This window comes from Asparagus officinalis, chromosome 9 (genome assembly GCF_001876935.1).
Source record: "Asparagus officinalis chromosome 9, Aspof.V1, whole genome shotgun sequence".
Taxonomy (NCBI): Eukaryota; Viridiplantae; Streptophyta; class Magnoliopsida; order Asparagales; family Asparagaceae; genus Asparagus; species Asparagus officinalis.
Genome location: NC_033802.1, coordinates 4704021 through 4725938, shown reverse-complemented (window position 1 = coordinate 4725938; position 21918 = coordinate 4704021). Strand labels below are relative to the sequence as shown.

Sequence of the window (21918 nt, the reverse complement as noted above, 5' to 3'; positions counted from 1 at the left end):
CCAAAAGATTAGGGATAAGGTTCTTAATCAACTGATTGTCTATAATTCGTGTACTTGGTACAAGCTCAGAATATATTGACCATAAGTTTTTTCTTTTCCCTTTTCAGACAGGCTTGTTGAGTGTACTACCCTGAAGAGAGCTATAGAAGTCGTATATGGTGCCACTTTACCAAAAGCATCGAAACCTTTCATTTATATGTCAATCAGTCTTCCACCTGAGCATGTAGATGTGAATATACATCCAACAAAGAGAGAGGTGAGGTAGCTATCTCATGGGAAAAGTTGTAGCATGTAAAAATTATAAGTTGATTGTAAGAGAATTTCTTGTTTACTTTGTCTTTTATGCTAGCTAGTGTGCATTGGGACTCTCATAGTTGTGATAAGTGAGTTGTTTGTTAGTCCTTTTTCCTTTTACCATTTGATATTACTTCTTTCAATTAATGTTATTTAACTTTCATGTGCAGGTTAGCCTCTTGAACCAGGAAAGTCTGATTGACACAATACAGAATGCTGTTGAGAACAAGTTGATGACCTCTAACACTTCTAGGACATTTCAGACGCAGGTATCTAGTGCAACTTTGAGTCTTTTGACTTCTTAGCTTAAACCAAAGCTTAGTGTTTCATGATTTTGCTTAAATCAAACCTTAACATTTCATGATTTTCCTTATCTCTATAATTTTATATCTGCTTATTGTATTTTGTTTCAATATCAATGAATTTATTTATCTGGTTCTTTCTCTTTGGGGAAACAAGCTTGATGTCTTGGGACCTCTTTTGCCTTTTATGAAAATCTTTGATACTGAACTTTCAAGTGCTGACTTCAAAGTGCAATTAAATCTTTAAATTCAACAGTAATTCTTGTAACTGCCACTGATATATCATGATCTGTGATTGTACAATATTTTTGGAGTCATCTTGTTATGCAAGATCCATTAGCTTGTTTATTTGCATGTTCTTATTTTCATTTCATACATTCCCTTAAGAGGTTGACACAAACTGCTTATCCTCATTATTTTTTGCATGAACATACTTTGAAAAACTGACTGTTCTCCTCAGTCAAAGCACTGGAGCATATTGAAAGAGGATAATTTCTCATATCACCAAGTGTCTCATAAAAACAAAGAAATAGGCCCCTGATACATCATTCAAATGAAACAGGCTTGGGATACTTAATTGTTACATCTTTCTGTTGCTATGCTAATTTTTTTGTAGTGAAAACTATATAATGTTACATACTGTTAATGATCTTTGATAATATTGTACCTATGATTTTTAATGTGCATTACAGGCTGTAAATTCCCTGTCAGCAAGTCACATGATTTTTAATGTACATTACAGGCTGTAAATTCCCTGTCAGCGAGTCACGTCAGTGCGAGCAAGGAAACTCAGGAAGGATCCAAATTTTCTGGTAAACTATATTTATTATTTTTGACCTTTGAATTGTTTGCTTTCTACACTTTCTGAAACACAAGCATGCATCATATTGCCTTATGGTACAAATTTCTTAGTGTTACTTTATTTTTATGAGTGTTTTTCTGATTCCGTCTAACAGGGATAAAATCTCAGCGAGTTCCAGTAAATCAAATGGTCAGAACAGATTCACGTGATCCTTCTGGCAGATTGCATGCATATATGAAAGAGGTATCTGGTTCACAATACAAAAAACCCGATCTGGCTTCAGTGAGGTAAACATTGCAAAGTTGACGTAATTTCTTGGTTTATAAAACTTAACAGTGCAAACTTGATATAATTTCTTGCTTTAAAAAACCGTTCTTTTCTCTGCATCTCAAATTTCAATTCTTTTGTTTTTCTTGGGGAATTTTTATATTATAATGTAATGACATTTTGGTGAAATCACTTTGCATAATGTAGCCAGCAGAACATACTTTAATAAGATTAAAATTTAGCCATGAAGCCACATTGATATTTTTGCTTCTCTGTGGGTCGGATTTCCTGGGGAAAAAAATGCTCAACTAACATGCTAGGTGATACACATGGTTTTGGACAATTACTATACAGGCGGATACGTTGGGTATAGGAAGTACACCTATCTGGATATATACCAATAGTTTGCCACTCAGTGATATTTGGTGAATATGTGTTGGATATTCCTGTTGGCATATTCTAACACATGTAACATATCCTCAATGAAGTGAAGTGCAATAGATACATATATGAAATTTTAAAAGTACAGTTTTCAGTTTCCGTGCCCACAATTGCCACCAAATCAGAAACTACTTATGATTTTCCTTACCCGGATACCCTTTCCATGTCATACCTCTCATATCCATATATGCACCACTTGAGTTTCAATACTAGTTAGATATCTTTTTTGCTTGCTATATTATTTCTTGTTGATTTTCTTTGGTTAAAAGTTAAAACGATGATATATGCTACTACCAACATCTTTATTCAGTAACAAATGTGATTTTCATGAATCTTTTGTGTATTTCTAGGAAGTTTATTGTGGGATACGTTCTTGGATCCATTGGTTCTTATATATCACTTGTATTCACTAAGATAGAGAACTGGTCAAAACCTACAAGAGGTCATCTCGTGTGCTACTTGATAAATAATCATTTCTTGATAACCTGCTTGAACCATACATTCTTAGCAGCATTGAGACTTTTGTTTGCAGTCAAGATTTATGTTTTTTTATTTTTTAATGGTCAGTGAGGTTTTTTTTTCCTGCTTAAGAGTTACGTGTTGTCCTCCCCTTTTTCTCATGTGTGTTTGTGAGTGTGTGTGTGTGTTTTTCTGAGGGGTGAATGAGATGGGATTTGTCATTACTTCACAAAAAAGCAAATTCCTCAAATATTCTGTTCGCTTGCCTCAAATATGTTGACTCCTCAAAAGCCAGCAAACACCCTACTCACCACTCTTTGAGGTCCCCAAGTGCTAGTTTTTCCATCTAGCTGTAATAAAGTATTGCCCATTGATTATACTGTATGATGAACTCTGTTGGTTGCAAATATGCTCTAGAATGATTATGGTAGGTTCTTTTATTAGCATGTTACTGATTTATTGAATCCTTTAGTCTCCTGGTTTATGCTAAAAATAAGTGTGGCGTTTTATTTTTGATTAGTTAGCTTTGAACTTTTTAAATTCATTTGCAGAACTGCTATAAGATTACGAAGGAACCCTAAGGACACTGAAGATTTAACTGCTGTAAATGAGCTTGTTAGAGATATTGACAATAATGTCCATTCTGGTGAGTTTTATGCATACATTCTCCTGTATCCATGACCACATGATGGTAACGCTATTATTGAGAGACTACATTAATAATTTCAGGTCTCTGGGACATTGTAAAAAATTGCACATATATTGGACTTGCTGATGAAACTTTTGCGTTGCTTCAGTACAATACCCATCTTTATCTTATGAATGTGGTGAATGTCAGGTATGCATTTTATTCTTTGTTATCTTCACCTTTTACTAGGCAAGAGTTTATAAGTAGTGTTTTGACTAATGATAACTTTAATGCTTTCTTAGTTTTGCTTTTTTGTTATCCTCATCTCCTATTGTATCCATGACCATACATTCTTAGCTTTGCTCTTTTGTTCCCTCTTTAAGTTTTTACTTCAGATGCTCATGTAAATGATTTTTCCATTAAATGCAAACTTAGTGTTTTTGCTGACTTAGTAGTACCACTAAGTTATGTTCAATGAAGGGATTTATTTTATTCTAAAATAGATATGTCCAATGAAATATTTCCTACCTAATTTGAATATTGTTGCGTATTCATTCAAATAATTGGTAACTTCTTCCTCACGACACCCTGTTTAGACATTGATAGAGAGTGTATCTTAGTTTCTACTTCCTCTAAAAAAGTAAGGGTGACTTCTGAAGTTTATCTCTCCATTTCAGTGTTTCTTACTTGTATATGATTTTCTAATTCAGCTGATGATTCACATTTGATTTTATATTCTTTTGTATCAGCAAAGAGCTTATGTATCAACAAGCTGTAAGTAAATTTGGAAAATTCAATGCCATCCAGCTAAGTGATCCAGCTCCTCTTCCGGAGTTGTTAATAATGGCACTGAAAGAGGAAGACTTGGATTCTACTGGTGATGAGGATGATGATCTGAAAAAGAAGATCGCAGAAGTAAAAGAACCATCTTTTAACATTTTTACTTAATTCATGTTATCTTTTCACTTTCACTTTGTTCAAACATTTCACCAAATGGTTTTCTGGACATATTCTCATGACGTTTGTCATAGTTAAAAGACATCTATTCTTGCTCAAGTACCTTTTCTGATGTTCTTGAAACCAGTTTTTAAAATTTGAAGTAAAATTGTGTACAGATGTAGTGTTGGTGCATCGTTAGTTCATTTTGACCATACTGGTTTGGTTTATGTTTTTTTTTTGTACTTTTAAGCTAGAGATGACGTAGGTATTTAGTGGTTGGTGCAACTGATGATGCATGCTTGAAGTTCAGTGTGGTTACATCACAAGAGGAACCGACCTTGAGAGGATATGGGTGAAGTAAGCCCTTCTATCTGCCCATATGGGATGAACTTGGAGCTTGCTAAATTATATCAAAACATCCAGCTACATCAAGGATTCGCTGAGCCTATCAGCAATTTGTCTGTTTATTCTTGTTTCAACTATTTTCTGGCCGTTCTCAGCCTGATTATAACACTACCTACAACTTCATAAAGTCTCAATGAGGTGATCTACCTTTAGACGGCTTTCTAGGTTTATGGAATCCTCTCTTCTGTGCTTGGTTTCATTAGCAACATTGTATTTGGCATCAACTTAGCTTCTCACAAGAGCCCTGGCATTGGGTTGACTAGCTGCTTGTGAAACCTGGTCATTGTTTTTATGCATGCCGTAAATTTCGAGCAACATACCCCAAACGTGCCCTATTACGAGAAGCTTTAGATGATTAATTTTGTTTCTTGTATGTTGCAGTTCTCATTTCAAAATTTCAATCAATAACATTTTCCTGTTTTCTAGTGATAAATAATTGGTAACTAAGCTCCATCTAGTTTTTGTTTTGAGTTGAACGCTTACCTTTCCGTTATTTTTTTCTTGCTCTTACCAGATGAACACTGAGTTGCTAAAGCAGAAAGCTGAATTGCTGGACGATTACTTCTGTGTCCACATTGATCATCAAGGCAACCTGACAAGGCTTCCTGTTGTACTTGACCAATATACTCCTGATATGGACCGTCTTCCAGAGTTTTTGCTGAGCTTGGGTAATGATGTAGGTCACAGCTCATAATGCTTTGATTGTTGCTAAAGTTGAAATTACTTCTCCTTGCATGCATGGATACTTTTGCACTGAAAAAATTACCCTTGAAGATGTTGTATTTTGATTATTAATAATTTTCGATCATGATTAAGCCAGGAATATATTATGTTTAGGCAGTCTTTTTTTCTGTTTTTCAAAAGTTCTTCCCTTTTCATGTGTTTCCTTTCTATCTATGAAGGATAACATATGCTCTCTCTTACCACTATGACATCAGATATGCATGAAGCATGTAATTTGCTAACTCTAAAAAATTATACACCAAATGCCTTTATTGGCTGTTATAGTCCAATTTTTAATGGATTTGTAGTCTAAATTTACTTTATCATTGCGAGAATTGAGTTATTTTGTTAAGCTGAACTCACTTTTTACTTAATATGCAAGTTGTATTTCACTAAACAGTTCTCATAATCTTTAGGTTGACTGGGACAATGAGAGTGAATGCTTTCAAACAATTGCAGCTGTTATTGGAAACTTCTACGCGATGAATCCGCCTATTTTGCCAAATCCTTCTGGTGATGGAGTTCAATTCTACAAGAGAAATAGAACTCAAATTGAAAATATTAGTGACGCAGGGACCAAATCAGCCACTCCTGGTATAATGCTCTTAAGCTGCAAAGTAGACTATTGGCTTTCCAATTTATTGATGGCAATAATAATTTTCTCTTCATTTTATTTCTTGATGTCTGTCACGCCCCGGGCCCACGGGCCCTGTTGGCGCGTGCAAGCAGAGTAACTCGATGTTGGCTAACATCTACTTGCTAAAATGCCAACACTTAGTTACCCTTGAGTCTTGGTTTTTCTCTATTTAAACCATAATTTTTTTCACACTAGTCCATGTGGGACTAAAGTGTGGGGGTATCACAATGTCATACATACTCGTATGTGCGTTGAGCGTAAACACATGCCACTTAGCCCCATGTGGATCATGTGAATGCTGAAGTTATAAGAAATTAATGTTGAATGTCTTATTTCATTTAGCTTTTTAGGCTTCAATTTAGTAATATACTTGTTTCTAATGCCAGATGATGTTGGAGAAAATGATATTGATCAGGAACTCCTTGCTGAGGCCAAAGCAGCATGGGCTCAGCGTGAGTGGACAATTCAACACGTTTTGTTCCCAGCTATGAGACTATTTCTTAAGCCACCAAATGCTATGGCCACCAATGGAACTTTCGTGCAGGTTGTTCTCCATCTCTGATATAAATAAATAGAATTTTCTTATACATCGGTAACGAACTAACGATAATGAATGCAGCATCCAAAAATATCATTATTGGAGGGGGTAGAAATTGATCAAATGAGTAAAACAAATTATTTGTTAAATGTTCATTTGATCATTCGGTTAAATTCTTAATACAATTATTCGCGGTGCCTTCTGCTTCTCACCATCTTATAATTTTTGCAGGTTGCTTCACTGGAGAAGCTCTACAAAATTTTTGAACGATGTTGAAAGTAAGTTCTCAGCGAAATTGATGCCGTCACATTTGGGAAGAAATGCTTCTGACATATTGGAGGTCGATTTAGTTAAAAAATGTGCCCTCGGCTTTTGTAAAGAAAAGTTGTATGCCATGTAAAAACTTTCAACGTTCATGTTAATTTCTGCTTTTGGAAACTACGATCATGATCATCAAATTGCTGCTGTAGATGAAGCATTTTTGTATGGTCCTTTTTTGTATGAATGTCCTTTTTGTGTTCCTTACGTAAGTATTCTTCTCCAATTTTGTCCTGAGATTTCATTTGGGCAGTTATTGCTGTGTCTACACGTACATGTACAGCTGTGATGTAAAAGCAAACTCAGTGTTTTTGTAAAGGCGTAAATGCTATTGAAGTAGTTGCTTCTTGCAAATTGCGGTCGTTTAATTGAACACGACGGCCCAAAATTGTCCATTGCAGAAAGGGGCCCTATGGGCTGTAGGCCAACCTGGGCCTTGATCAGAGCCGCTCACATCTTGTATCCCATCATGTAGGAAAAAACGCGATTCGTCTTTGCCAAGTCAGCATACACATGTCTTCTCCTTATCCTACCACGTGTATTATAAACATTTTTTCCCCCCTCGAGAATAAAAAAGAGAAAAGAAAATTGCGTTCAAAGTGAGGAGGCGAGAAGCAAAAACGCGAGAGAGTGAGAGCGTATATAAAAAAAAAGATGAAACCGAGCGACGCGCTTCGCTCCCTTCTCTTCTCGCCGTCGACTGCCCGAATGCTGTAAAGGTGCGATCTTTAACTTTTATTATTTCTCCGAGTTGTGCGTTTCTGTGGACGCAGCGCCCCGGGAGCTCTCGTTTGCGCCTCGTCGGGAGCGGAACCGTGGAGGTTCCAGCGGTTTCTAGGTCAAATTGTTCGCTCTCTCTAAAACCCTAGATTCTACGTCTCGTGTGTTGGTGGTTGTTCGTTTTGCTCATTTCTACTGTTATAGGATTAGATTTGTCGCTGGAGGAGCTGTAGAAGGCCTTATTGGTTGCAAATTTCGAAATTTTGGGCAGATTGTTGACAGTTTATTGGATAAATTAGATTGTTGTGTGTTGGGTTTATTCCTTTGTTTTTTTAATCATTTTTAAGCTGTTGTCCGTGAAATATGCATATATTGGGATCGGAGATTTGAGGCTGAGAGGTGGAAAATTTTTAGCGTATATGATTGAACGTTGGTGTCTAGGGTTTCGCGGTATTGTGCTAAATTTTTCAAAGAACTTTTTTCTTAATCTCTTTTGTGCACGCTATGACATGATTAGCTTGACTTTCTTGATGCGCGTTAAGTTGTTAATTGTTTGCTGTTTCTTCTCTCATTCGACGCCTCCTCTCACAATGCTGATCAATTATCTGTGAAATTGCCTTTGGGAATCAGACAAAGGCTAGCATTTAGTCCTCGTGTAACCTTGATGCCTATCAATTAAATTATGCTAGGTAGTAGCTTAAGAAAACTGTGTTTTAATTGTGGATTTAAGTTAATTTCTGTCTTCTTTTGGGTCTTTTGTATGCATTTGGTAATCATTTCTGGTGTTTGTTGATTTCCATTGCAGGTGGTGACCATTTTAGTATCTTATATTGGTGGTGGATATATTGGCCTGGTTCTTTTCTTGAGGCTATTTAGTAGAAGCTATTGAACATGCCTCTTCACAAGAAAAAGCCTTTCCCCTTAGTGGATCCACCCCATGATCTGAAGCCTAGTGAGCATGTATATCAAATTCGATTCACGAAGGAAGTATTGCGGGACTACCAGTATCCTTTAATATATCGCTTCTTTCTTGGTTGTAGAGTTCTGTACAAACTTCTTATGAAACATGATAGTCTTTGATAAATACATTCATCCTTAATAAGCCTAGAGAATATCTGAACAGGTTGAACCTTTATCGCCAAAGAGTATGGACATGCAAGACTACTGGAAAGACTAATTTAACATATGAGCAAGCTTTGGTCTCGGAGCGTCGGGCAGCAGAGAAGGTCCAGCAATTCCCAAAAGAATTGATGAATCCCGTGCTTCAGATGATACAATATAGTGAGAACTTGGAAACTATTTGCAGTTGCAATCGCTTTTTTTTTGTTATGCCTTTCATGTGTCACATATGTGCACTTCGGCATGTGTGTGTTTTGTTGAATAGATTCTAATTTATCATCCCGCTGTCTCTAGTGGTCTAGGCATTTAAAACTTCTTTTGCAGTCATCAGACTCTGATGTGCGATTATAGCAAGTGGCATCTACTATTCTAAAGGCTAATTCTGTTCTAATTGATGTATTTCCAATCTTTGTGCTGCCTATTCTTGTTTACCTTTCCATGAATTAATGTGGGTGTCTGAAGTATCAAACAATAACATGTAAGAAGAAAGTATATATGAAATGTAATTTTAGCAAAATGTTTGAAGGAATGAGTTTATGATATAGATTGATGGTAACAACATACATCGTAGTGATCATTTGCCAAGAATCATCATTTGTTAAGATCCTGAGTTTCGGGGAGATATGGTGCATCAAATCAAAGGGAAATGAGTAAAATAAAGAAATGTTTTTGGAATTATGTGTAATCAATGGGTATCTGTGATTGAACAAATATGTAAGACAATAATAAAACTAGCAATTCTATACAGATCAGAACGTAGGACAATTAAGAAGCTATATGTTCAAGAAACATGTATAGAAGCAATAAGCACATTGTAGTGGATGAGTAAAAATATAATAAGAGAAGAAAAGATTTCATTTGTAAGAAATTGGATGTTGCTCTGTTGAGGATAAAATTAGAGAGAATTGATTGAGATTTGAGATATTTGGTCAGAGGATAAAATTAGAGAGAATTGATTGAGATTTGATATATTTGATCGGTGCATTGGAAGAAACTAAATGCACCAATTTGGAGAATTGATAATATTACAATTTATAATTAATAGAATAAAGAGATATGCATAAGAAATTTGGATGAAGATAATTAAGAAGTATATGATACTGATTTACTTAACTCCAAATCTATTTCCTGATAAATTGAATGGAAGAGAAGTATGTGATAGATAATAGATGGTCTCAAAACTTTGGGGTGAAAGTTCTCTTGTTGCAGCATATGGTTTCTAATTCTCAGGTAAAGTAGGCAAATAGAAGAAAGACTTACATTTTCATCAATTTATTCCTTTGTATTTGTTTGCATGCGAAATACAACTAAACTATTTCTTTTTAGGGTTAATTACAGATATACCCCCTGCACTGTGATGGTTTAGCTACTTTACCCTATAGAAGGATCAAAGCCTTTATGAAATTTTATCTGGGGTGAGAATTGATTTTTGCATCTGCTACGTGTGAAAATAGATTGTCGTTTGTAAAAATACTTCATGTTAATATCAATAAAATATCATAGGTAGTAAGATTTACGGAAAAATTTCTGATAGGGATGGGCTAACATGCTGGATATATTACTAGAATGGTCATTGCTGTATATGCAAGGTATCACAATATTGTATACATTGGATGTAGATTTGAGCTTATATAACTCATTGTTGTTATGGTTGCAATAGCATAGCTTCTTCTTTTGTCCTTTACTAAGTTTATTCTTCAGATGTCAAATACTTGGTCTGGCCCCATGTAATATTTTTGTGGTTAAATTGTTCTTGCAGGCACTCTAACTTTGAAAGATCTTGTCGATACAATATATAGTAAGTTCCGAGAACATCTGTTTGAAGGCTTAGAATTGCATGTGTGGAAGGAGAAGTTTGTTTATGCATGCAAAATTTTAAAACTTTTGGAGGACGAAAGTGGCACTCACTATGAAGTTGGTTTGCTTGATAATGACAAGAGAGTAACTGAAACTTTAATTGTAAAAGAAAGTGATCTGATACGCAAGAAGGCACCTTATAGTAGGAGTGTACTGAAAGCTTTTATTAGGGAATCCACTTCACAAAGTGCTCCATGGATGCTTCACGAAAAGCTTGCCGAGAAACATGGGATCTCAACCAAACCTCCTGAAAACCTGGTAATTTACTATCCTAGTCCTATTTGTTGGTTTTGATGCATAGATTCTAAAATCTGAACATTCTCAGCACACCGGGAACACAATTGGCAAGAAAAGGAAAAATACTGAAAATGGCAGTGTGGTGGACATGGATATGACCAACAAAAGAACAAAGAAAGGTACATGATGGAGACTAAGTTTGTTAATCTTGAATTTTTCTTGTTATCATTATCTAATGTGGTTGATTTGCACGATTTTTATGTTCAGATGGAGATGCAACAAATGGAATACGCATTAAATATCCAATTGAGGATCTCTTAGTGCAACCTGCTGCTAATGACCCGGCCTTTTCAGATCGCCCTTCACTGTATACAAGCTTTAAAGTACCAATGGATTGTGTTGGAGATCTTCTGATGATTTGGGATTTCTGCTCTTCTTTCGCTAGATTGTTGAACTTGTGGCGATTTTCTCTTGAAGATTTTGAAAACGCCATCTGCCACAAAGATAGCAATCTTATTCTAATTGTGGAGGCACATGCTGCACTTCTTCGCTTGCTTATTAAAGATGAAGGAAATTATTTCATGATCATTGAGGGTAAAAAGCGAAAATCAAAGGTAAAATGATTAGGTTTCATGCTATTAGTAGAATTTCTGTCCTCTTTTCGGTGAAGCAAAATTTTGTAAAGAATTCTTCTTGTATGTAAAGAACTACAACTCTGCCCATCCTATACATATTTTGCATAGTAGTTACTCCTGATGTTTCTTCATATTATCACAGATCACAGTGATCACCTGGAAAGAATTTTTATGTGATTTTCTGGAGATGGAAGGTAGAGAAGAACTCACAAAGTATTTGGGTACAATAAGAAGGGGACATTATGGTCTCCTTGAAGTTAGCGCGAAGCTGAGCATATTTCGTGATCTTGTGTCTGAGGCCCTCAAAACTAATGCTATTAGAGCTAGGGTAGATGAGTGCATTGAACAGCAGCAAGAACTTGCAGCAAAGAGAAGAGAAGAAGACAAAAGGAAGAAAGAAGAGCACAGCAAAACATCTGACAAGCAAGGGCATCAAGAGGGCAATCCACAAAATGGTGAAAGGAATGCACATAGTTCTGATGTCAATGGTAAGGCACCTCAAGATGAAGATGTTCTGTCTGTAGGAAAACAGAAGGCTAAGGTTTCTAAGAAACTTGGCAATTCACAAAACGGTAAAAGAAATGCTTACAGTTCCAGTGTCAATGGTAAGGCTTCACAAGATGAAGACAGTCTGCCTTTAGGAAAATGGAATGTTAAAGTTTCTAAGAAAAGTTATATTCAAGAAAACGGGTATGCATTTCTTTTTGCCATAGTTAAATTTCTCTAGTGTTATAAGATATTTCGTTAGGAATTAATTCAGATTCTTGCTGTTAACTTTCCAGAGAGAAAAATCATCGTGCTGCCGGCTTCGGGGAGCTGATAATGGAAAATGGAAACTATTCTGAGAAGGTAAAAGGCGTGTCCCCTACTAGTGGAGGTATAAAGAGTCCAGGACGAAGAAAATATAAAGAGAAAGACATTCAGGAAAAGCTACCTGAAGAAGAGCAAGTCCGTCCTCTTTCTCTCTCTCTCTCTTCAAACATGTATGTGTGTTTGTGTGTGTGTATATGGAAAAATGTATATGAGCTGACAGCTCATTTTGTAAAATGAGCTATCCACTAATGTCAATAGTGTTTAGGCCCACCTAGTTGTCACTTCAAATGGGGGTGGGGTCTTGTGTTTGTGAGTGGGTAGGTCATTTTACAAAATGAGTTGTTAGCTCATACCCATTGCTATATATATATAATATATATATATATATATATATATATAATAATATATATATATATATATATATATATATATATATATATATATATATATATATATATAAACACATTTATATATATTAAATACATATGTAATACAATATATACAAGAGCGGAAGGTTCCTCTCTTAAAACTCAATTGTACTACACTCCACTTCCAACAATCCACTCATCCACTGTGATCTTCATGGCCTCAAATACATGAACGTGTAAAATCATGTGATTTATATGTTACCTGTAGACCCACCCATTTTATTTGTTTTACTACTGAAAACTATTCATTTTCTTTCACTTGATGCATGGTATGGAGGATATCAAACCTCATGATTGTTCATCCATGTGTTTAAAGGCATGGGTATTACCTTGATCATATGGATCACACGTTAAAGAGAGATAGAGGTTCTAGGCTGCAAACAAAGAAAATATCCTCCTTTAGTAACTGACCTCATTATCCTTTTGGGTATATATATGTATGTTGCATATTTGGATGTACATGTGCGGATCTTTTTCATGTGAGCATGCACATATACACTCTCACGTCCATACACATATTCCTCTTTATCTTCAATCTGTTGATGAGAAAATTATTTATGCCACAGAAGGATTATATTGAAAAGGAACTAGAAAAGCTATCTATTCGAACCAATCCTCTAGGAAAAGATAGAAACCACAACAGATATTGGTTCTTCCGGCGTGATGGAAGACTTTTTGTCGAAAGTTCAGACTCTATACAATGGGGCTACTACTCAACCAAGGAAGAGGTGATTATTTTAGTTACTATTATGATACCGAGCTGTACGCTCCTTATTCTTTTTTGTCTTCTTTTCTATATTATGCTGACATTTCAATATAATTCATAACAATCAGCTTGACGCACTCATGGGTTCGTTAAATCCAAAAGGTGTGAGGGAGAGGGCTCTTCAAAAACAGCTGCAGAAACACTATCAAAAGATGAGGTAAGTTACTTATGCATGAAGTGCATTGATGATTTCTAGCATTTTGTAAATATTTATCTCTGTAAGCATTGATGGTCAAACTTAACATGTCTTGCTCACACACCCCAACCCTTAAAAGAGCTAGTAAAGGAGGAATATGGACTGTCCTTTAAGTTGCTTGTAATGGGAATAATTACAGGTTTTATGGTGATCAAGAGTTAACCCACCTTATTCTTCTAGAAAGAATTCTAATAACTGCCCTGCTTATAGAAAAAATGATTTTATAATCATCGTTTCTTTCCTATGCTACCTTGCCATCTCAGTTAGGTGAAATGGTTGATTTTATAATTGTTGTTGTCCATCGGAAATGTATCTCATGCATAAGGTTCAAAAATTCACTCTTCTTTTCTTGAGCTTGTAAGATAGTTTTAAGTATATGCTTGAGCACGTAATCAAAATTTATAAGAGGAAGCAACAGGCAACTTCAGGCATTGATGAATATTCTGTTTTGTAGTGCTGTACATCTTATGTGTATGTGGTCCTTCTTTGTGCAATTTTTTTTTGTTTTTAAATTTGTGATATAGTCCAAACCAGTACTAAGTATATTGTTTTTGAAGAGAATGATCTAGGCTTAATGGAAGGCTTACAAGAAACTGTTGTCTGACTAAAGTACTCCCATAGTGATGAAAGTACCACTCTTACTATGGCTATGTAGAAAGATAATACTTTAGAGACTGAATTATCTTTTCAACTAATATTCTCTCAGTTTATACATCAAAACAGATTTTCTCTACCCTATCAAGACAAAAATAATATTCATACTGTTGATAAAAAAATTTGTTGCCTGGGAAACACTTCTAACATTGTCCAAAAAGTTTGAAATCTTGGTAACATTCTCACACAAACTTCGAAATCTCGGTGACATTGTCCCACTCAGTTTGAAATCTCGGTATTGGTATCTATATCAGCCTTCTCTCGAGATATCGGCATTCATAGTTTTGAAGACATGTACAAATTTCAAAAATGTATTTGCAAAACACTAGAGAAATGGTAAGAAAAAAATAATAAGAAAAAAATTTAACATTTTATCGGGTCTTGATTAGCTTTCGATGAAATCATGTATACACGATAGCTGAGGCTGCATCAATTTTCTAGCTGATGTGATACTTTAGTGATCTCATTTGAGTTTGTTTTTATCAGTTTCAAGATAGTTTGTTAAAGTTATGTAGTTTCTAAGTTCAAAAACTTTAGCCTTGCGAACGTTGATTCACAAATATTTATACATATTTTTTCTTTTGCGTTATTACAGTATGGCGCTACAAAAGAGATCAAAGGAGGCCGCTCAAAACGCACTACTGGAGGATAGCGAACGAAGACGTTCTACTCGTGTTAGGGTCGAGGCAAGAAAGAAACCAGCATTTTTCTCTTATGTCAACAAGTGGAAAGATGACTAATCTAAGTTCATGGTAGAGAGATTCTTACATTCCGGCAAACCCTGATGATATGCATTTTCTGCGATGTAGTACTGATGCATTGTTTAAGGTATGGAAAGCTTTGCTTTTAGATATGTGACTTTTCAGATGGATCCTTTTTCCATCGCTGAGTACCGGTAGATATTCTTTTTCTCAGGATTCATGAGCTTCTGGGGACTTAGTACAGATGCTGAAGAAGTGGATACTTGAGATTGTAGAGAGTTAAAGCCTAGATGCTGACTTGTGCGAAGTCTTATGGGGGTACTGCCTCCTAAGAGTTTTTGAGTTGTCGCATTGCAAGTTTTGTCTGGACATTTTATACGTTATATTTATTCTACTGTTGGGATAGAAACTACTCACACCGCCGCGGTAGCTAAATCAACCCGAGAGAGAACAACCAACACAAGCACTAGCGGATACACAGATAAAACAATAAGTAAATGAGACGAGACAACAGATTTACGTGGTTTGGTAAACTTGCCTACGTTCACGGGAGCCACACAAATAATTTTTTATTTAACCATAATAAATTACAAACTTGCAAAGAGAAGATCTCAAACTAGATCTATCAAAATATCGCGGGTGATTTTCAATCTAAAATCACCGCTACAGAGCTTGTGCAATTTTTTTTCCTTTATCGAAAAATTCCCTCAATAAAAAACCCCTTCTCAAAAAAAACCTTTGAGAAGTTGCAGTCGCCGTAAAGAAGAAAACTTCTCTGTTAAATCGCAAGAGAGAGCGCTGCACTCAACTCCGTGAATTGGGTTTCCCTTTTATAGGGAAACCCTAGGGAGCTCCAGCTGGATCCCAGCTGTTTCCAACCACGCCAGGCGAGATCCTCCTCTCGCCTCCCCTTTCACGCGAGCTCATCATCCGCTCTCGTGCAGGCGAGCTACTCCTTCGACAGACGAGCTTGAAGTCCGCATCTCGCTTGCAGGCGAGCTTCCTCGCCTTCCTCGCCCGCATCTCTTCCGCAGGAGAGCTTCTCGCCGAAGCTGTCGAGAGCTCCGCCGTCGCCGTCGCGTTGAGAGCTCCGTCGTCGCCGTCGAGCTCCAATCTCCGAGCTCCGCCTCCACCCGCAATCATCGCCGTCAAGCTCTGATCTTAAGCAGGTCCGTTCTTCTTCAGTTCTCCACCTCGTCCATCATTTGATAATCCTCAAATTTTGGACAATCACCAGAAGAACACCACGAATGCCAACCAGGCCAAAGCAGGCCAAACCAGCTGCGCCACTATACCGCAGTTGCCTACGTACCCTCTATCGGGATCAAGCTAGCCGTAGTTTTGTATTTTGCCTTTTTGGGCAGATCAACACGGGCTGATATGAAGCAAGTCCAAGCAATACTGAAAGTTGCTACTTGTCACCACCTTGGTCAACATGTCTGCTGGTTCTCATTTGTACATTCATGAGAGAAATACCACATTCCTCTATGACATCCCGCACAAAATGATACCTGACGTTGATATGCTTGGTATGAGCATGATGAAGTTGATTCTTAGCCAAATGAATTGCACTCTAACTATCGCACCACAAGTTCACGCAATCCTGCTCAATCCCCAAATCATCTAGAAGACCCCACAACCATAATGCTTCCTCACTCCCTCTGCCATGGCCATGTACTCAGCCTCTGTAATAGAAAGTATCACTGTAGCTTGTAACATCGATCGCCAACTAACTGGAGCACCATGTATTCTGAATAGATAACCAGTAGTAGATCGTCTTCTGTCTAGATCGCCCGCATAATCTGAATCCGCAAACCCATCAATCTGATATGTATTTCTACCAAAACACAGATCCGTATCAGCGGTACCCTTTAAGTACCTCAAGACCCATTTCACTGCTTCATAATGTGTCTTTCCTGAATTCGCCATGAACTTACTGATAACACTGACCGTCTGTGAAATATCTAGACGTGTACACACCATTACGTACATCAAACTGCCAACATCACTAGCATAAGATACACGCTCCATGTTTGCCTTCTCTTCCCCTATAGTGGGAGATTGTTTACCTGAGAGCCTAAAATGTGGAGCCCATGGAGTCACCACTGATTTTGCACTTTGCATCCCGAACCTTGCGATGACCCGCTCTATGTAGCCCTTTTGACTCAAGAATAATCGCTGATTCGCCCGCTCTCTTTTAATCTTCATACCCAGTATTTTCCTTATAGCGCATATGTCCTTCATCTCGAACTCTTTACCAAGTTGAGATTTCAATCTATCTATCTCCACCTTACTCCCTAAAGCAATAAGCATATTATCCACATACAAAAGAAGATAAATATAATCACCTTCACGAAGCTTCTGAATGTAAACACAACAATCATAATCGCTTCTGGAAAACCCATGCTTCAGCATGAATGAGTCAAATCGCTTGTACCACTGCCGAGGAGATTGCTTCAATCCATAAAGTGATTTCCTCAAGCGACATACCTGATGCTCCTTATCCTCAACCTTGTAACCCTCAGGATGATGCATATAGATTTCCTCATCCAAGTCTCCGTGCAAGAAGGTCGTCTTTACATCGAGTTGTTCCAGCTCAAGATCACCATGAGTAACAATACTCAATAGCACCCGAATAGAAGTGTGTTTTACCACCGGAGAAAATATCTCATTGTAATCCACACCCTCTCTTTGTGCAAACCTTTTAGCCACTAGTCTAGCCTTATACCTTGTACCGCCGATCTCGGAAGGATCCTCCTTTATCTTGTACATCCACTTACAACCAATAGCTTTCTTCCCTACGGGCAATGGGACCACCTCCCATGTTTGGTTCTTCCGAAGAGATTGTATCTCTTCCTCCATTGCAGCCAACCAACTCTCACTGTCCCTGTCCCGAATAGCTTCTTTGAAGATGACCCGCTCATCATCCTCCACCGAGAGTGCGTACTCAACCAAATTTACATGCCCATAGTGCTTCAGAGGCTGATTTGACCCCAGCTTTTGAACCTGCTTGTATGCTCGTCTTGGCCTAGTGGAAGCCAAACTATCTTCGAGCTGCTGTTGTTGTAACACTTGTACATTTTCTTGCTGAACCTCCTCCTGTTCAAGCTCATCATCTTCATGATCCTCCTCTTGTACATGACTAGAACCTGGTTGGTCTTTAGGTTCTATTTTAATCACCTGAGACTTTGAAGCCCCAACAGTCCCAACACCACCGTTCTTGGATGCCCTGGCAATCATGGATTTCTCATCAAATGTAACATCTCTGCTGATCATGAACTTGGAATCTTTTGTACACCAAAGGCAATATCCTTTTACGTCCTTTGCATACCCCAAGAATATTACCTTTTTGGCCCTCGCGCCAAGCTTTCCCTCGTTTACGTGATAGTAAGCGGTATATCCGAAAATCCTGAGCCTATCATAATCTACATGCTCCCCTGACCATACCCGATAGGGTATATCACTATTTAATGTTGAATGTGGAGAACGATTCACTATGTAACAAGCTGTAGCAACCACTTCTGCCTACCATTCTTTGCCCGAATCAGCATATGATCGCATACTCATTGCTTTTCTCCCGCAATATACAGTTTAGTCTTTCTACGACTCCATTCTGCTGTGGTGTAGACCTGACTGTCTAATATCTAGTAATGCCCTCCTGATCACAGAACTCCTTGAAAGTATCGTCTATATACTCTGTACCGTTATCAGATCTCAGTGTCTTCAATTTATTGTCTGTCATGTTCTCAACCATTGCTTTCCACTTCTTGAATGTCTCGAATATCTCATTCTTATGCTTAAGAAAATAAATTCAAGCATACCTAGAATAATCATCTATGAACGTGACAAAATACCTGGAATCACCCTTGGAAGTTTTCTGAGCCGGACCCCAAACATCTGTATGCACATAGTCTAATATACCTATGTTCTTATGCTTGCTTTTCAAGAACTAGACCCTGTGCGCCTTTTCGTACACACAATCCTCGTAAAAATCCATGCAAGATTTCTTCAGATTCTTCAGCAAACCATCTTTACCAAGCATATCTAAACCCTTCTCTAACATGTGCCCAAGCCGCCTATGTCATAACCGAGTGTGTGCGCATGAGTCTCCACCACTTCCTTCAGTACCAACCGTTGCATCTCCTATTACTGTCGTACCCGAAACAATATATAGATTACCGTGGCGAATGCCCTTCATCACTATTAAGGAACCCTGGACAACCTTCTTTACTCCGTTCTCTGTTACAATCTTGCAACCACCGGAGTCCAAAGCATCAACTGAGATAAGATTCTTCCGCAAGTCGGGAACATGCCTCACTTCTGTTAGGGTTATGACCACTCCATCATGCATTTTGATTTTTATATCACCAAGCTCCACCGTTTTACAAGCATGATTATTCCCCATCTACAATTTCACCATCAATACTTCTATAGGTAGTAAATCACTTCCTATTTGGGTACATATGGTAAGAGCAACATGAATCAAGACTCCACTTACCGAAGATATCTTCGCCACCCGTAACAACATAGCATTCTTTATCGCTTCCTTCCTCCGAGACGTAACTCGCCTCTTCCTTGCCTTCTCTTCTCTCGGTTTTATTGTTATTCTTTTTCCCACCTACTCTCTTGTTAGGACAATTAACTTTGAAATGCCCAAGCTCACCATATATGAAACACGGTCTTCTCATAAGTGGTCTTGATTTCGATCTAGACTTTCTTCCCTTGCATTTTTCTCGCTCATTGCTCCTTCCTCTAACAAACAATCCCTCTGCTTGCTCCTTGTTACCACTAGTGGCCATGTCACTAGTTATAATTTTCTGAAGATCATCCGTCAGAAGCACCGTTCTAGTCTCATCCATCTTCAAATTATCACCTACAAGCATCAATGTTTGTATCAGGTTCTCATAAGACTTCGGTAAAGAAAGAAGTAACAGAAGTGCTTGATCCTCATCTTCTACTATCACATCAATGTCCTTCAAATCCGATATGATCCTATCGAACTTGTTGATGTATTCCCGGATTGACGAGCCTTCCTCCATCTTGCAAGTATACAATTTGGATTTCAAATAGATCAGATTCGTTAGACTCTTCGTCATGAAGGTACTCTCTAACTTTGACCACATGCGCGCAGCCGTTTCCTCTCCATCCACCAATAAAGCAACATCTCTCTCAAGGCATAGGATAATCGATGCTCGTGCTTCGAGATCTAACTCTTTACAATCATCATCAGACATATCTTTGTGCTTCTTTTCTCTTCCTGCCAAAGCCTTGTGCAAGTTTTGCGAAATCAGTGAATTTTTCATCTGCACCCTCTAATAAAAAAAATCATTCTTCCCATTGAATTTCTCGATCTCATACTTTCCCACTTTAATTATTGTACTTGTAGATGTCATTCTCCGCTTGTATAAATAAATCTGCTTCTCTTAGGAATTTTAACAAATACCTTGCACCACACAATAACCAAGCACTATCTCAAATCGAAAGTTCTACCACTACCAATCTGAATAAAGGGCTCGGATACCAATTGTTGGAATAGAAACTACCCACACCGCCGTGGAAGCTAAATCAACCCGAGAGAGAACAACCAACACAAGCACTACGGATACACAGTTAAAACAATAATTAAGTAAATGAGACGAGACAGCAGATTTACGTGGTTCGACAAACTTATTTACGTCCACGAGAGCCACACAAATCATTTCTTATTTAACCACAAGAAATTATAAACTTGCAAAGAGAAGATCTCAAACTAGATATCTCAAAAATACCGCAAGTGATTTTCAATCTAAAATCACCACTACAGAGCTTGTGTAATTTTTTTTTCTTGACCGAAAAATTCCCTCAATAAAAAACCCCTTCTCAAAAAAACTTTTGAGAAGCTGTAGCCGCCACAGAGAAGAAAACTTCTCTGTTAAATTGCAAGAGAGAGCGCTCCACTCAGCTCCGTGAACTGGGTTTTTGTTTTATAGGGAAACCCTAGGGAGCTCCAGCTGGATCCCAGTTGTTTCCAACAACGCCAGGCGAGATCCTCCCCTTTCACGCGAGCTCATCATCCGCTCTCGTGCAGGCGAGCTTCCTCGCACGACTTCAGGTGAGCTACTCCTTCGACAGGCGAGCTCGAAGTCCGCATCTCGCCCGCAGGCGAGCTTCCTCGCCTTCCTTGCCCGCATCTCGTCCGCAGGAGAGCTTCTCGTCGAAGCCGTCGAGAGCTCCGCCGTCACCGTCGCGCCTCCTCACCAAAGCTGTCAAGAGCTCCGCCGTCGCCGCCGATCTCCGAGCTCCACCTCCACCCGCAATCGTCGCCGTCGAGTTCCGATCTTCAGCAGGTCCGTTATTCTTCATCTACACTTTTGTTTAAATTAGCACGATCAATGGTTTATGACCGGAGTAGAGGGGTAAAAATAAAAATAAAAATAAAATAAAAAGTTGATATGTAAAAGAGAGAATGGGGCATTCCGAGAATCGAACTCGGGACCTCTCGCACCCAAAGCGAGAATCATACCACTAGACCAAATGCCCTTGTACATTTTTATCTTAATCAAATTTAATGTATAGACTTTACTTGATTACCTGAAAGTGATCAGGCCATTTATATGAAAGCTGGCTAAGTAGCGAAAACAAGAGCCGCCAATTTTTGACAAAACTGGTCTAGTTTTATCTAGGTCAAAAAGAGAGAGAGAGAGAGAGAGAGAGAGAGCTCCCAAAATTAGTTCTTTGCTGGATTAACCTTTCTTGGTTCACTTCTAGTCTGGTTATCATGATCAATATTGATCTTCATACAACTTTTAGGTTATTGCCAAACACAACTAAGGTCTTCTTTTCAACTAATTTTTTTTTTATCTCGATATGTTTTTAAACGTATAAACTTCTACAAACATTTATGTACCCGAAATAACTTGATTTATTTTAAACCAAATAATGTGTTAATGTCTTGCAAAGTATAGTAAACTTCTATAATTTTAGTTATATTATTAATTTGCTAGAATAAAGAAGTTAAATATCAAATTTGAGTCTAAAAGTGAAGTTGAGTGTTTCTTTA

The 21918-nt window shown here is 37.7% G+C and overlaps 2 protein-coding genes and 1 non-coding gene across 5 annotated transcripts in view; 2 read left to right on the top strand and 1 right to left on the bottom strand.

Annotated features, from left to right (window-relative positions):
• LOC109823819 (DNA mismatch repair protein MLH1) overlaps positions 1 to 6965 on the top strand; it is an 11970-nt gene extending 5005 nt beyond the window's left edge. The window contains 11 exon segments of the mRNA XM_020390210.1: positions 108 to 256; positions 465 to 563; positions 1339 to 1408; positions 1553 to 1685; positions 3117 to 3211; positions 3295 to 3403; positions 3943 to 4108; positions 5052 to 5213; positions 5677 to 5854; positions 6284 to 6441; positions 6667 to 6965. Coding sequence (XP_020245799.1) covers positions 108 to 256; positions 465 to 563; positions 1339 to 1408; positions 1553 to 1685; positions 3117 to 3211; positions 3295 to 3403; positions 3943 to 4108; positions 5052 to 5213; positions 5677 to 5854; positions 6284 to 6441; positions 6667 to 6711 — 1364 coding nt within the window. The 3' untranslated portion in view covers positions 6712 to 6965.
• Positions 7367 to 15293, top strand: LOC109824312 (DDT domain-containing protein DDB_G0282237). Of its 3 annotated transcripts, XM_020390879.1 has the most exons (13): positions 7367 to 7472; positions 8104 to 8162; positions 8279 to 8477; positions 8582 to 8754; positions 10352 to 10707; positions 10775 to 10865; positions 10954 to 11300; positions 11464 to 12011; positions 12104 to 12269; positions 13129 to 13290; positions 13397 to 13485; positions 14774 to 15006; positions 15094 to 15293. In XM_020390879.1, exons 3-12 carry the CDS (start codon positions 8365 to 8367, stop codon positions 14916 to 14918), a joined length of 2190 nt encoding a protein of 729 aa, XP_020246468.1. In that variant the 5' UTR covers positions 7367 to 7472; positions 8104 to 8162; positions 8279 to 8364; the 3' UTR covers positions 14919 to 15006; positions 15094 to 15293. The 3 variants fall into 3 exon arrangements, with proteins under 3 accessions (XP_020246468.1, XP_020246466.1, XP_020246467.1); XM_020390877.1 differs by lacking the exon at positions 8104 to 8162; XM_020390878.1 differs by lacking the exon at positions 8104 to 8162 and having other exon boundaries at positions 7465 to 7591.
• On the bottom strand, positions 21327 to 21398 carry TRNAP-UGG. Its single transcript has one exon. It is a non-coding gene; the product is annotated as a tRNA-Pro (tRNA).

Coding starts and splice junctions, on each gene's coding strand:
- LOC109824312 (XM_020390877.1), top strand. CDS start 8,365: ATGCCTCTTCACAAGAAAAAGCCTTTCCCCTTAGTGGATCCACCCCAT. Junction 12,012..12,103: donor AGTTATATTCAAGAAAACGG/GTATGCATTTCT, acceptor TTAACTTTCCAG/AGAGAAAAATCATCGTGCTG. Junction 12,270..13,128: donor AGCTACCTGAAGAAGAGCAA/GTCCGTCCTCTT, acceptor TTTATGCCACAG/AAGGATTATATTGAAAAGGA.